General features: G+C 47.1%; 1 protein-coding gene across 1 annotated transcript; it reads left to right on the top strand.

Annotated features, from left to right (window-relative positions):
* Positions 1–367: 367 nt before the first annotated feature.
* Positions 368–12973, top strand: HGSNAT (heparan-alpha-glucosaminide N-acetyltransferase; the record flags this gene model as incomplete). The annotated part of the gene is made up of 17 exons (XM_080388118.1): positions 368–610; positions 895–1034; positions 1544–1677; positions 2594–2663; positions 3293–3362; positions 4451–4557; positions 5033–5109; positions 5731–5761; positions 6631–6791; positions 7164–7279; positions 7960–8081; positions 8651–8777; positions 8885–8971; positions 10132–10209; positions 10326–10396; positions 10536–10648; positions 11678–12973. The coding sequence occupies 17 exons, from the start codon at positions 368–370 to the stop codon at positions 11857–11859; spliced, it is 1929 nt and encodes a 642-aa protein (XP_080244244.1). The 3' UTR covers positions 11860–12973.
* Between the last annotated feature and the right edge of the window lie 58 nt (positions 12974–13031).

Below are 13031 nucleotides of genomic sequence, written 5' to 3'. Positions count from 1 at the left end.
TGCCCTCTGCATCCTCCGGGAAAGGCGGGCGCTGAGCAAGGACCCTCTGCCCAGCCCGGGGGTGAAGGTCCGGGGCCGTCCCACCGCGGGCCCGCCCGGCTGGCGCCGCAGCCCCGAGCCCGCAGCCCCAGCACAGGCCCCGCGCGCAGCGCCGCAAGGCCCCCCGGCTGTCAGCTCGACGCCCGCCTCGCTGCTCACCCTCCCGCCTTGTAAACCGGGGCCCGGCCCGCCCGGGCGCAGACGCCTGACCCCGGCAAACGCGGCGGCGGCGGGGGGGGTAAGGACCGACCGCGCTTCCCGGCCCCGCCGCGGCCGCGCAGGGCAGTGGTGGTGGCGGCGGCGCCGCCCCGGGGCGGAGCGCAGCGACATGGCGGCAGCGGCGGGGCTGGTGGCGGCCGTGGCGGCGGCGCTGGGCGCCCTGCTGATGGCGCCCGGTGTCACGCAGCCGCACGGGGAGGGCTCGGCGGCGGGGCGCGGGCCCGGGCCGCTCGGGGGGGCGGCGGCGGAGCGGCACCCCGCGGGGCGGATGGACCAGGCCCTGCTGCTCGTCCGCAACGAGCTGGCGGCGCAGGGCCTGCGCCTCGCCGCCCTCTCCGGCGCCTGCCACCAGGTGAGCGGGGCAGCGGCGCCGAGCCGCGCCGTGCGGGGGTCCCGCCGGCCCCCGCCGCTCCCAGCCCCGCGCCGGCCCCCGGCGGGGCTGCGGGCCTTTCCCCGCGGCTTTGCGAGGCAGCTGCGCCCCGGTTGTGCCTCGCAGCAGCACACCGGGAAGCCCTGCAGCCCCTGGGCGCCTCCAGCCCCCGGGCGCCTCCCCTTGCCTTCAACACGGTGCGGTGGCAGACCCCCCTTCGCCGTCCTTGGGCGCTGATGCGTTCGCTTCACCCTCTTCTTCCACAGTGCTTGTATCAGTTCCTGGCATTTGTCCCACCAAGCAACGGGAGCCTGAGAGAACCGGGCACGGCGGCGGTGATGGTCGATACCCAGCATCCGCTCACCCTGCTGCTCAACGGCTCTGTGGGTGACAGAGAGCTCTGCAAGTATGTGGCCCGGCCCCAGGGAACACCTGGATGGCTCTGTCCTGTATTTTGGTTTTTGTTTTTTGGTGTTTTTTTTTTTTTGAAGCTGTGCACCTGTTTATTACCTGCTCATCACCTTTTCCCTGACTGCTCAGACCTAGAGTTCAGGCTTCCCCTGCTGCTGTAACCGTGGCATACGTTGTAATTATGCCGAAAGGATCTAGGTGCAGGCAGGAGCCAAACTGGTATGCGTCGAGCCAGCATCTGCAAGCGCCTGGTTTCTCTTGCAGAGTCTGTAGCTCAAGAAGACAGGTGATGTAGTAAGCAGTGCACGTGTGGTAAAGCGTCTGTGTTAGGCTAGGGGAAGGCAGTGCTTGGCAAAGGCAGAGCCAGCTCCTTGCTAAATCACGCTGTTAGGCCAAGCTTGCCTTTCCTACAAGCATTAAGGCTTACAGCCCCCTGAATGCTGCGGCGGTACCCGCATGTAGCGGTGATGGCTCAGCAAGTTTTGTTTCCTTTATCCTTTGCAGGATTCAGTATAATTTTGGAGAGTTTGGCAATTACTCCCTTGTGGTAAAGACTCTAAGTACAAGCCTAAATACAAGCACCGAAACTGTTTCTTGTGACCTAGTCATCAATGAAGGCCCTATCAACAGCTACCTCCGTATGTAATCCTCTGTTTTTGCCTTTTCATTCCACAACTTGCATGTCTCCCAGCAGGACCAACTTCCTAAAAAACCTGTGCAACCACTTGTGCTGTGCTGAAGATGTGTCATGGGCTTGCTACTCTTCTCTCTCAGCATCTTACCTTCTTATGTTTTATACATCTGTCTCGAGGCCCTGACCAGGTTCAGGCCTCTTCAGGTGATACACTGTATAAGCACAGCCTTTTGGCAGCAGGGATTAGCCCAGAAAAATCAGTGGGTATGTGTCCGGAGGGAGGTATTTTCGTAGTTCCTGTTTCCCTGCTTCTTCCCTCTATCTTGTTTCTCTCTCAAAATGGGAAAGAATTCATAGTGTTCGGACTTTTTTGTTGTTTTTGCACTTTTGATTTTAAATCTCATGTCTTGCTTTCTTGTTCATCTCTTTTCCAGGACTGTTTCAAATTCTTGTCTACGTCTCTTCCATTCTTTTCCTTTATGTTAGGTTATTCTTCAGTCCTTCCAGTTTTCCAGCTCTAAAGAAAAACCCTCCATGCTTGCAAACTTGACGTATTACCCTCTCCCCCATCTTCATGTTGAGGCTCTTCCTGAATCTCTAGTTTCTTCTTCAGAGTATATATAGCACATTGATTCTTTTCTCATCAGTGCCTTGTGGTGCGGTGCAGTTCTGTTTTCCTTTTTTCTGCTGAGATGTGCAGCCACTGAGTTGCACTTTGAAACTAGCCGGCTTTTGTTTTGGATTGTGGTGGTGGTTTTTTCCTTTGGGGCTCAGGCCGGGGATACGTGTTGCACAGAGAAGGGATGTGATGATTGGTGTGTTGGGCTTTCTGTTGTTTGTGTCGTGCTTGGTCAAGCCTGGGCAGCTGAGTGGTGTTGTCAGATTGTTTATAGAGTTGTGTTCTTCTCTTTTTCATGTAGCTATTCTCTTTGCTTTCCTGGTTTACATGGGAATCCTTGCTATCCTGATTGTCGGGCGCCTTTTTATGAAGTAAGTGAACAGTATTGTAATACTTCCTCCCACATGAAGCGGAGCTGCCAGTTAAAACACGTTAGAATGTTCTAGCGCTTCAGAGTCCCACTGTAACCCTGCTTGCAGATCAGATATCAGGTTGCTACATACAAGTTAAGCTGTGGTGGCTGCCCATATGATAATAAATACAAAGTGATACAACTTCACTTGAGAGACATCTTGCAGCCTTGTTAGTTTGTGTGTAGCGCAGTTACTGGAGAGCAACTGACACCCGCTGTCACACACCCTGCCTCACCCTCCCCGACTTGTTCCTGGGTCTAGCCCTGAACTGGCAATACAAGTCGGTGGGACCTAAGTGTGTGTAGCATATGCAGCCTTTTGTCTTGTGTACTGAATGACGTGAGTCACCCCTGCCTGCGAACAACCTGATAATAAAGCTCCCGAATCTGAGCTCACAGCAGTGTAATTATGCAGCTGAGGTCCCAGGTGTTGGTGGAATCTCAGTATTACCTATGTGACCTGGGAAAACAGAAATAGGGACTGTCCCAACTTTTCATTTATGCTGCTAAATAGTTGATATTAAGATGAAGTTGGCTACGAAGCGCTTCTTGTTTTGTTTTATGTTTTAAACTGTTACTCGTTTTCAGAATTGATCCAGTCAGAAACTGGGTTTACAAGAAACTGAACCCCAGAGAAACTGATCGTCTGATTAATTCTGTGAGTGACCACTGTATCTTTGCATTCTGTAGTGTTTTCATCTCTGAGGAACACACACTATCTGGACATCTGGGGACTTGTTTATTACTAATCATATTCCCTTTGTGTATATTCCCCTTGGCAAATCTTGTATTGATGTCAGACAGGTAATTTTATGTCAATGCAGAGTGCTAGGCTGGTTTTCTGTGCAAGCTTAGTGGATTCCCAGTAGAGCTCTTGCAAGTCTTGAACATACAGCTTTGTGCCCTCTTTAGTTCCCTTGAGGCAAACGTGTTAGTGAAAATACTGTCCCCTTCTGACACAGGCAGCGTAAGGGAAGGGAAGAAATGCCAGCTTTCATTTCTGTTTCCAGCACAGTAGGAATTTTAGCAGGATCTATGCGTAAATCAGGATTTTTCCGGCAGCCCTAGAGCTGGCATTTCTGTGTGAGCTGTGTTTTGTGCTAGAATACAGATAGATCATCACAGTCTGGGCTTCACATCTAGGAGGTCCAAATCAGTCTAGAATCAAATGACTTGGGAGCAGAGATCTGCAGCAGTTCTTGTTCATCTCTATAGCTGTGTTATAGCAATACCTGCTTCTGTATGTTGTCACTGAGTGATCTAGGGAACTCAATTGGAAAGAAGCCACTCCCACATGTAAAAGGATTGATTTTCTGCTGGTTTAGCTCTCTGAACAGTCTCTCTGTGGTGTCAGACAAGTTGCTGATGGCATAGGATGGGATGGATCCTCTTTTAAGAGTCAGCAACTGGATCTGCTCAACTCTGTTGTAGAGCAGAACTCACAGTGACAGCAAGTCTGACTGATTTTGACTGGACTCAACTTTCATGAGTCTCAAACACAGGGCTCTTTTCACTGCATTGTTGTTTCCACACTGGTCAAAGGTGGAGTGTGGAGCATCTGCAAATATTATTGCAATATGGTGGAGCTATGAAGGGGTTAGAAAGTGGGGAAACAAAAAGACGAGGAAGATGGGGAGAACAAAGACAAACACAGTATGTGAAAGTTTGCGATTTGCTGACCTCTGTTCCCTAGGCAGCTGCTGCAGCTGCTGACTTGTCCTTCGTGTGTGTGGTTTGTTCCCAAAGGAGCTTGGGTCCCCGAACACAACAGACTCCATTAACAGTGATCCCACCCCGCGTTTTTGGAGTACAGCCTCTCGGCAGCGGCTGCGTTCCCTGGACACGTTCCGAGGGTGAGCATAAGACCTTGCTCAAAAACCAACTCTTCCAAGAACAATGAGATTTTTCCAATGGCTGTTTGACAGTGTGCAGAAACATATAGCAGATGGACAGTTCAGAGGGGTCTGTTTTACTTGGAAGATAGTCAAGGGTTTAATTCTTGGATTTTCTGAAACACTTTGCAGTTAATCTAGTTTGAGGAAACATCAAAGTTGTGGCAGAGGGTGGAAAAGAATAACATACGTTCCATGCGAAAATGCTATGTGAAGGAGCTTACTTTGGGTCACGGCCACCCATGATCTTTGAAATGCTGCTTCCTGGTTGGCAAAGCTGGAAACCTTGTACATAATCTTGCCTTAAAAATAAAATAAACCAGGTCTCACAGTTAGAAATGTTTTAATGGGCATAAACATTAACTTTGTGTTCACATACATATGTATTTCATTGACACGTGATACTTTGTGTGTGTTTTTGTTGTTGTCCTTTTAGGCTGTCTCTTATAATTATGGTGTTTGTTAACTATGGAGGAGGAAAATACTGGTTCTTCAAACATGAGAGTTGGAATGGTAAAGTACAATTGAGACAATTAATCTGGGTTTTAACTGCAGCAGTATCTAGATATGGTTAGCACGGTAGCTGCTGCCAGCGAGCTGTTGCTCAGCTGAGGGCTGGGACACTGTGCCAGTTTGCCTCAGCGGAGTATCTGGCTTGTTAGGTTAATGGGCAAAGCAGTGTATAGTCCTGCTTGTCACGCGGGGGTTTCAGATCACTGTCTGTGCGTAACCTTTTCATTTTTGACACAGGTTCCTATCTTTAACTTCTCTGTGGTGTTTAATGACCACAGTCAAGCTGATGGTGCTCGATGCTGTACAAACATAGTGCCTTGATTGGCAAGCTGATGGTGAAGGGGTCAGGCATCATGCTGCCCTAGTGGAGAACAGCAAGGATGCCATCCCTGAAATCTTTCCCAGGACACAGCTATCAGTTCTGACCCTATTTTTGAAGAATGGTAAAAGCAGTGAAGCAAGATGATTGGCTCTTTGTAGGTTTTGTTTATAATGTGGTTTAGGTTTTAGGGCATCAAATAATTGCAAGCAGCCAGCAATTCCTCTGGAAACTCAACAATAATGGTTAAAATTTAGGGAGGGTTCGAGGTAAATAATGTGTTCCTTTGTATTTCCCTGTAGGATTAACAGTGGCAGATCTGGTGTTCCCATGGTAAGTCTTCCTGAAGAATAGTTCTTGTGTCAAGTGGTTCTTTATGTTAAGGGTTGGAAGGAGAACATCATGTGTACCTTGTCTCCATGTGGAAACCTATTTGGAAGGGTAAATTTGTGTTGAGTGGTTGGTAGGAATCTGCCCCTCCAGATAACAGCATCATCCTTATGAACGAGTAGAAGAGCTAAGTGCTTTCGGCTGCCCCACATCCTCCTTCCTCCCCTCACACAATGCCAGTGGAAGGCCCGGGGTTACCCTGCTAATGGAAGTGCAGTATCCCTGAGGAGCTTGTTGCCACGCTACTGTATTGGAAGTGGACAATCTGGCAAGATTAAAACCTGGACTGATAGGTATCCAGAGAGAAAATAGCCAAGGGAATTTTGGATTAAGCTAATCTGTCTGTAACCAGAGAATGGTTGTACAGGGAAGCAATTATCCCACCTGTCCATAGCATGCTTCCCTAAAATACACATCGGTTGTAGTTACTCTTGGAGATGGGAGCTGGCCTTGGACTGTGAACCTAATCTAGAGGGAAGGAGCGGGACAGTTCTGAACTTCGGTCATAGATTTGCAGCTTGTGTTTTACTGCTCTGAAGATGCTAATTTAATTTTGGGTAATGGAATTTTTTGGTAGCGTATGTGTTGCTGCAAAAGACCAGAATGCTGTTACTTCTCTGAACTGTCCCTTAGTGCTGGCTCAGTTGTCTGGGAATGCCTAGCAATCAGAGGAAATAAAGTTCTCCAATTTCACTCAGTGCATGCATTTCTGGTGGGCCAGTGCAGGCTACTCTGCAGTCTTCAGTGTTTGCTGTCACACACGTGTGATGAGAAATCTATCAGCTCAGTTTCCCATCTGCTCTGTTCTCCAGGTTTGTGTTCATCATGGGGACATCAGTATCATTGTCACTGAGCTCCATGCTGAGGTTGGGAAGTTCCAAGCAGAAGGTGCTCGGGAAAATCCTCTGGAGGAGTTTTTTGTTAATCTTGCTGGGAATCATAGTTGTGAATCCCAATTACTGCCTTGGACCATGTGAGTGGAACTTGCTGTCTGTCTTGTATTTCTGCAACTGTTGTTCCTGCCTCCCTGGTTGGGCTGTTGAGAAAAGTCAGCCTTACTGTTAATGACCAGTTGCTTGGGGGCAGTTTGTTGTGTCCTGTAGAGCGCTGTTCAGTTCTACACTGATGCAGTTCTCTCTGTTTGACCCCTGTGCCAACCACTGTTCATCGTCTTAGAGGTGACTTTCCCAGGGTTTTGATTTACAGAAAGTGGGGTGGCAGAGTGGAGGTGTCCCTTGTACCCGCAGGTGCAGTGCGTGTCAGCTCTCCCTGGAGAAAGGCAGCTTTCATATTTACTAAAGAGCCCATGTCTGCTCCTCTGCCATATTGCTTTCATGTTTTCCAGTGTCCTGGGATAATCTGCGTATTCCTGGGGTGCTCCAGAGGCTGGGATTCACGTACCTGGTGGTTGCTGCTCTTGAGCTCCTGTTTACCAGAGCTGGGGCTGAGAATGGGACCTTGGTGAGTTATGTGGGGAGATGACAAGTGATACTGGAGTAGGGTTGCTCGTCTGAGCACAAAGAACGCATGAGAAATTATGAGAAAACATGTAGCATCTTACTTGATGTGTAGTGCAGTGTGACCTGGCAGAAGTTTCGGGGAACATGCACCCTTCAGTGTCCAGGTCTGCATTTTATCACATCTAGCTTTGCTCTATTTGAGGATTTCACTGATCCATTCAGCTGGTGCTTAGAAGCAGGCATTCCCAGGCAGTTTTGATGACTTTCCACCACCAATGGACCCCAGGGACAGACATAGCTGTGCTGAATCCTGTGGCCTGCATTTTGTCTGGTTAATTTTGGCAGTGTTTTTTCACAGCAGGGGAAAGTAATACTGCTTTTTGGCCTTTGGAGTCTGTTTTCCCAAAAGGCTTTTGTTCTACTCGTGAATCAAAATTCCTTTTGACATTTTCCAAGCTGAAAAACATTGTGGGCTATTGTTTTGGTTTCTTTCTCCCCCTCCCCCAAGTAACTAAGTGTGTGGAAATTGTTCATGAAGATGAAAGGTCTCTTGATAGAACCCAGTTTTGTAATGACAACAGCTCTCATATCTGGGGGACTGCCTGCCAGGAAGCACAGGATGTCCCCAGGGGCATGCTTTTCACTTGCCAGCTAATACCCCACTCCCTCCATCTCATGCAGGAGACGCCATGTCCTGCTCTGCAGGATATTCTCCCCTACTGGCCACAGTGGATTTTCATTCTGATGTTAGAAGTGATTTGGCTCTGCCTGACCTTTTTGTTACCAGTGCCAGGTTGTCCCAGGTAAGACTGTGCACTCAGACTGCTTTCTATGGGCCATCAGATTGTTTTTCTTCTAGTGAGTAGAAAATACATTTTATTACCCATAAGGAAAGAATGAAGAGGAGAGCTTTTAGGCCAGCATTCATTAAGGGAAGCACTCATCATGTGAAAAAACTTCTTTACTTTGGTACTGAAGTACCAGGTGTTACAAAAGGTAACATCGTTGCTCCCTTCTGTCTAAAGAAGAGGATTAAAATCTTCTTGGGGTCTGTGTACAGCAATATACGATCATTGCAATGTCATCCCTGTCTCTATCTTTGCCCCTTTAAAGGGTCAGCACCTGCAGGGCAGGTGGAGCAGCAGCTTTAGGCTCCCAATACTGCCTGTCCCCTCATGACTCAACTGCTTATAGAATTGCGATGATCAAAACAGGGTGGTCACCAGCCAGGTGTCATGTAGGACCAGTGTTTCACTGTGTGCCTCTGGCCAGGAAAACATTGAGCATTTAGTGGGCTAGGCCACTGGACCAGCTGCTATTCAGGTGGAGCGTGCCAGCACTTTGTGCCATAACCTGTTTGCTTTTGTCCTAGGGGCTATCTTGGTCCTGGGGGCATTGGAGACTTTGGACGCTATCCCAACTGCACCGGAGGAGCAGCTGGTTACATTGATCGTTTGCTTCTTGGAGAAAAGCATATATATCAGCATCCCTCTTCAAGCGTAAGTAGCTTTTGGTTTGCAGTACGAAGCCGCAGGCAAGCACTGAGCAGAGCTGTCAGGTAATGATGGTTGCTCAGGTGCCCTCTAACAGCTGTTTTCTCTCTAAGGTGATTTACCAAACAACGGTGCCATATGATCCTGAAGGGATCCTGGGGACCATAAATAGCATTTTTATGGCATTTCTGGGACTGCAGGTACCTCTCTTCTTTCTGGCTGTGCACTATAATGGGAAGATTCAAAATATCTTGGATGTGGGGAGGCAACTTGGTTTCTTTATTTAAGGCTGAGACTGGTTCTAACAAAACCTTCTGCAAAGCAATGCTTTCAGGCTGACTTAGCCTGAGATGAGTGTCAGAACTGGAATCTAACCTGGCAGTAACTTGCATTAGATAAACCAAAACTCTTTCTTAGTTTTTCTAAGAGATAGACACAAGGAGTTTGCAAAATATCCACCCGGAAACTTTCTTTGCTTGTTTTAAGGTTGGGCTTATGCTGGGAGTAGGCTGGCTCTGCATGTTGGAAAATGGGGCCAAGAGACGCATGGACTTCACAGCTTTATTTTAAACATACGGTTTTAAAGGTCGCAGCTGAACATGTTCCCCATGTTAATTTTCCACTTGACATGCAGTGTTAGCCATCTCACATAGGTGCTATGGGTGTGCTCACCTTTCCAGACATGGGGGAGGCAGGGGTTTGCATTAGTGCTACCAACATCAAAAGCTCACAGCTCACCACTGTGTTTAAAATAAGGTATCATGATGCTTTTTGATGCAGTTCTAGTTAGTCATTGCCGGCTTTTCTGTCTGTGCAGCAGCTGTTAACCAAACTGAAACTCTTGTGCTGGGAAAGGAATGTCACTGCATGTTAGCACTGGGTTAAAAATTGATTGGGAATCTCTGTGGGGCAGAGCTTGGACCAGAAGCGTGACGCCGAGGAAAAGAGTCATCAGGACACATTTCTTAGTGGTGCATGAAACGGAGTGTGTGCTCCGAGCCAGCCAGGGTGCAACACGGCGTTGTGGAGAAGCTGTGGGGACTGGTTGGGGAGTCATCATGGTGTGCCTTTGTGCAGTCTTTGCTGAGGGAGATGGAGCTTGAGTCACATTGTGTTAACCTGAAAAAGTTGCTTGTCCCCTTCCTCTGTGTTAACGTAGCAGGGAGGAGAGAAAAGGTGCACTTTACCCCATCTGTGTCCGTTCTTCACAGAGTTCCTATTCTGAGCCTTTCAGCCACTTAGTTGGTATAAATCCTATTTCTGTTTTCTGTCTTAGCACAGGTAGCTGGTGGCAAATATATCTGGCTCTTGAAACATGGTGACAATTATGGGCATTAATTAAGTTTTTGTATTCTATTAGGCAGGAAAAGTTATCTTGTTCTACAAAGACCAGCACAAACAAATTATGAGTCGGTTCATCATATGGAGCATAGTAATGGTAAGACAGTCAGTTTTGTAGCTCTTTAGTAGACATACATTTTTATGCAATGCAAACTTGGTATTTCTGAAACATGTTGCAGTGGTTATATAATCTTTAGCAACTTTCTATTTCAGGGAATTATTTCTGCTATCTTGACAAAATGTTCTAAAGAAGAAGGGTTTATTCCCATAAACAAGAACTTATGGTAAGCAAAGAGATACAACTTTTAGTATGATTTTGTTAAAGTACTATTTTACCTTGGAGAATGTTTTACCTTTCATATATTGAGGTCTGTCTGTATCACCTAGTTCTCTAAATAATCTTTCTACTGAAAATGTGTGTAGGTCAGTATCGTATGTGACAACCATGAGCTGCTTTGCCTTCATCCTCTTACTGCTGATGTATTACCTTGTGGATGTCAAGAGACTGTGGTCAGGTGCTCCATTTTTCTACCCAGGTCAGTGAAATCACAGCAGGAAACATATTCCTTCCAATTCCTGCCGCACAGATACTATCCTTTTATGTTTTCTGAGCTTCCCTTGTCTTTTTTTAAAGAGTTGGGGTTTAGAATGAGATAACCTGAAAGATGCCAGAATGATTAACTTGAGCCAAATCTTTGCATAGAACTAGGACACTTGAGACCAGATATTTAGGAGAGAGGGACTGTCACCTTTAAGTGAGGGCTGGAAGTTACTATTGCCCAATGGCTGTTCTCAGTTTGGTCTCAAGTTAAGGTCCCAGGGAACAGCTGCCTAGTACCAAGCAAAATACCACAGCTGGTTCGTAGTTGGTTTTGGAAAGGATTGCTGAGCCTTGGGTAACCTAATGGGAAACTCAAAGGTCTGTCAACAGAGTAATACCACTTCTGAAGATGTGGAAGATGAAATCCCCTGGGCAGCTGTGTAGGTTCTGTCTCTATGTGCTTTTAGAGAAGTGTGTCTCCCAAAGCATCCTACTGTGGTTTTAACCACACTGGGCTCTTGACAAACATTTGAGTACAGAATGCAAACCCACAGCAGAGGGAACCTTTCAGCAGCTTTGGTGTCTGGACAGGAAGACGGGTAGGGTGACAGCATGGTATCATATCTCCTACCAGAAATCCCAGAGCTTTGAAGGGTAGTCAGCATTTGTTTGTAAAGGCAATAGATCTGACCAAATAGGTTGGCACCTGGCCACCCTGAAGACAGTAACTGTGATTATTCTCCTTGTCAGTAAAATTGCAGGATACTGATTTGGTTGTATTTTCGATTTAGCATATAGGTTGTCTATCTTTCTTTTCAATAAGCATTTTGGGGGAGAGAACCTCTCAGACTATATTTGAAAACACACACGTGTAGTGTCTTTGGGGCAAGTAACATTAGCTGTTGTGAATACCTGCTGTTGTCTTGGTGCCACTGTTTCCTAAGCCTGGCATGCCTCTGCCTGCTTACTCTGAAGCAAGCTCATACCTGCTCTTTCAGATGGTACGACCTGTGCTTACTTTCAGGAATGAACTCAATCCTGGTCTACGTTGGACACGAAGTGTTCGAAAACTATTTCCCTTTTAAGTGGAAGATGCAAGACAGTCAATCCCATGCAGAGCATCTGACTCAAAATCTCACTGCAACAACTCTTTGGGTCATAATATCGTACGTACTTTACAGGAGAAGGATATTCTGGAAAATCTAATAGAGATGGCCAGGGTGTAGCTAGCCTAGGTTCTGATGGGGCAAGTGCAAAAGGTGGATTAGCCTGAAATACTGCCACTCGTGCTAGGCTGTATTAATAAAAAGGGATACTAGTTCAAGTTTACAGTGCAATGGAAGTTGTCATCAAGACTTTTATGTGACTTAAGGGACAGTATTTTCCTATTTAGCAAGTAACTTACTAGTCTGCTGCAGTTGCTTTCTTTCTGTTTTCTGTATTTTGTATGTATTTTACTGATCTCCTTCCTTCACATAGAGAAACTGAACATACTGCAACAGCTGGGCAGTCAAAGACAGCCTGATGGTGCTTGTGAAAGGAACTGCAAGGGATCTGGGTGGTGACTGCAAGGGGTTATCAGAACAGGACTGTACTAACAGTCATTGCATCTGACAAGACGCCCCCTAATTCACATGGTCCGGGGTTTGTATATACCCTTGGCACATGCCCCATGCCTGCACCACTCTGACTGACCACTCTGGCACGCATTTAACTTGGCCATCTTTTTGCCATGGGAACGCTGGCAGCATCCTTAGCCCTGCACTTGGGTGGGCGGTACAGTGACTGTCTGGGAAGGTCTGAGGGGCACCTTTGCGCTACAGCATGCTGTGGAAAGTGGCGAGTCAACTGGTCATTCATTCTTCATTGCGTTCTTCCAATTTGGCCTTGGATCAAAACCTTAAGTTTAGGATCCTGCTGAAGCCCGCTGCCAAAGATCTCTTCTGTTAGCTTATTAATTAGCATGCTGCTGCTACAAGTATAGCAGCCCATCTGTGCATGTTCTGGGCCTTTGTGTTGCATACCTCTAGCCTAGATGAAGTCCAAGTTTCATGTGCTACACTCTTAAGAGTGCAGAAAGGCCAGTTCCTGTTGACTTTATATAATCACTTGGATATTACTAAACTTCAGTCAATGCAGTTCTCTTTATAAATGGATTTACATTAAGGACCCAAAATCTGAAAACCAGAAATATGGGTAGAATTCAGCCAAAAAGGAAGACAGCAGACCAATTCAATGCAAGATAATAGTTTTTGGAAACTCCGGAAAGTCATTTGTGCTGTGATTTCCAAAAGAGTGCTAATAAAAAGCCTGAAATACCCTGCTATGTTCTCTGTGTGTATTTATAGAGAGAAAGAACCAAGATGCACACCTTAGTA

The sequence above is a fragment of the Falco punctatus genome (genome assembly GCF_963210335.1).
Source record: "Falco punctatus genome assembly, chromosome: 1".
Taxonomy (NCBI): Eukaryota; Metazoa; Chordata; class Aves; order Falconiformes; family Falconidae; genus Falco; species Falco punctatus.
This window is presented reverse-complemented; position numbering and strand designations above follow the sequence as displayed.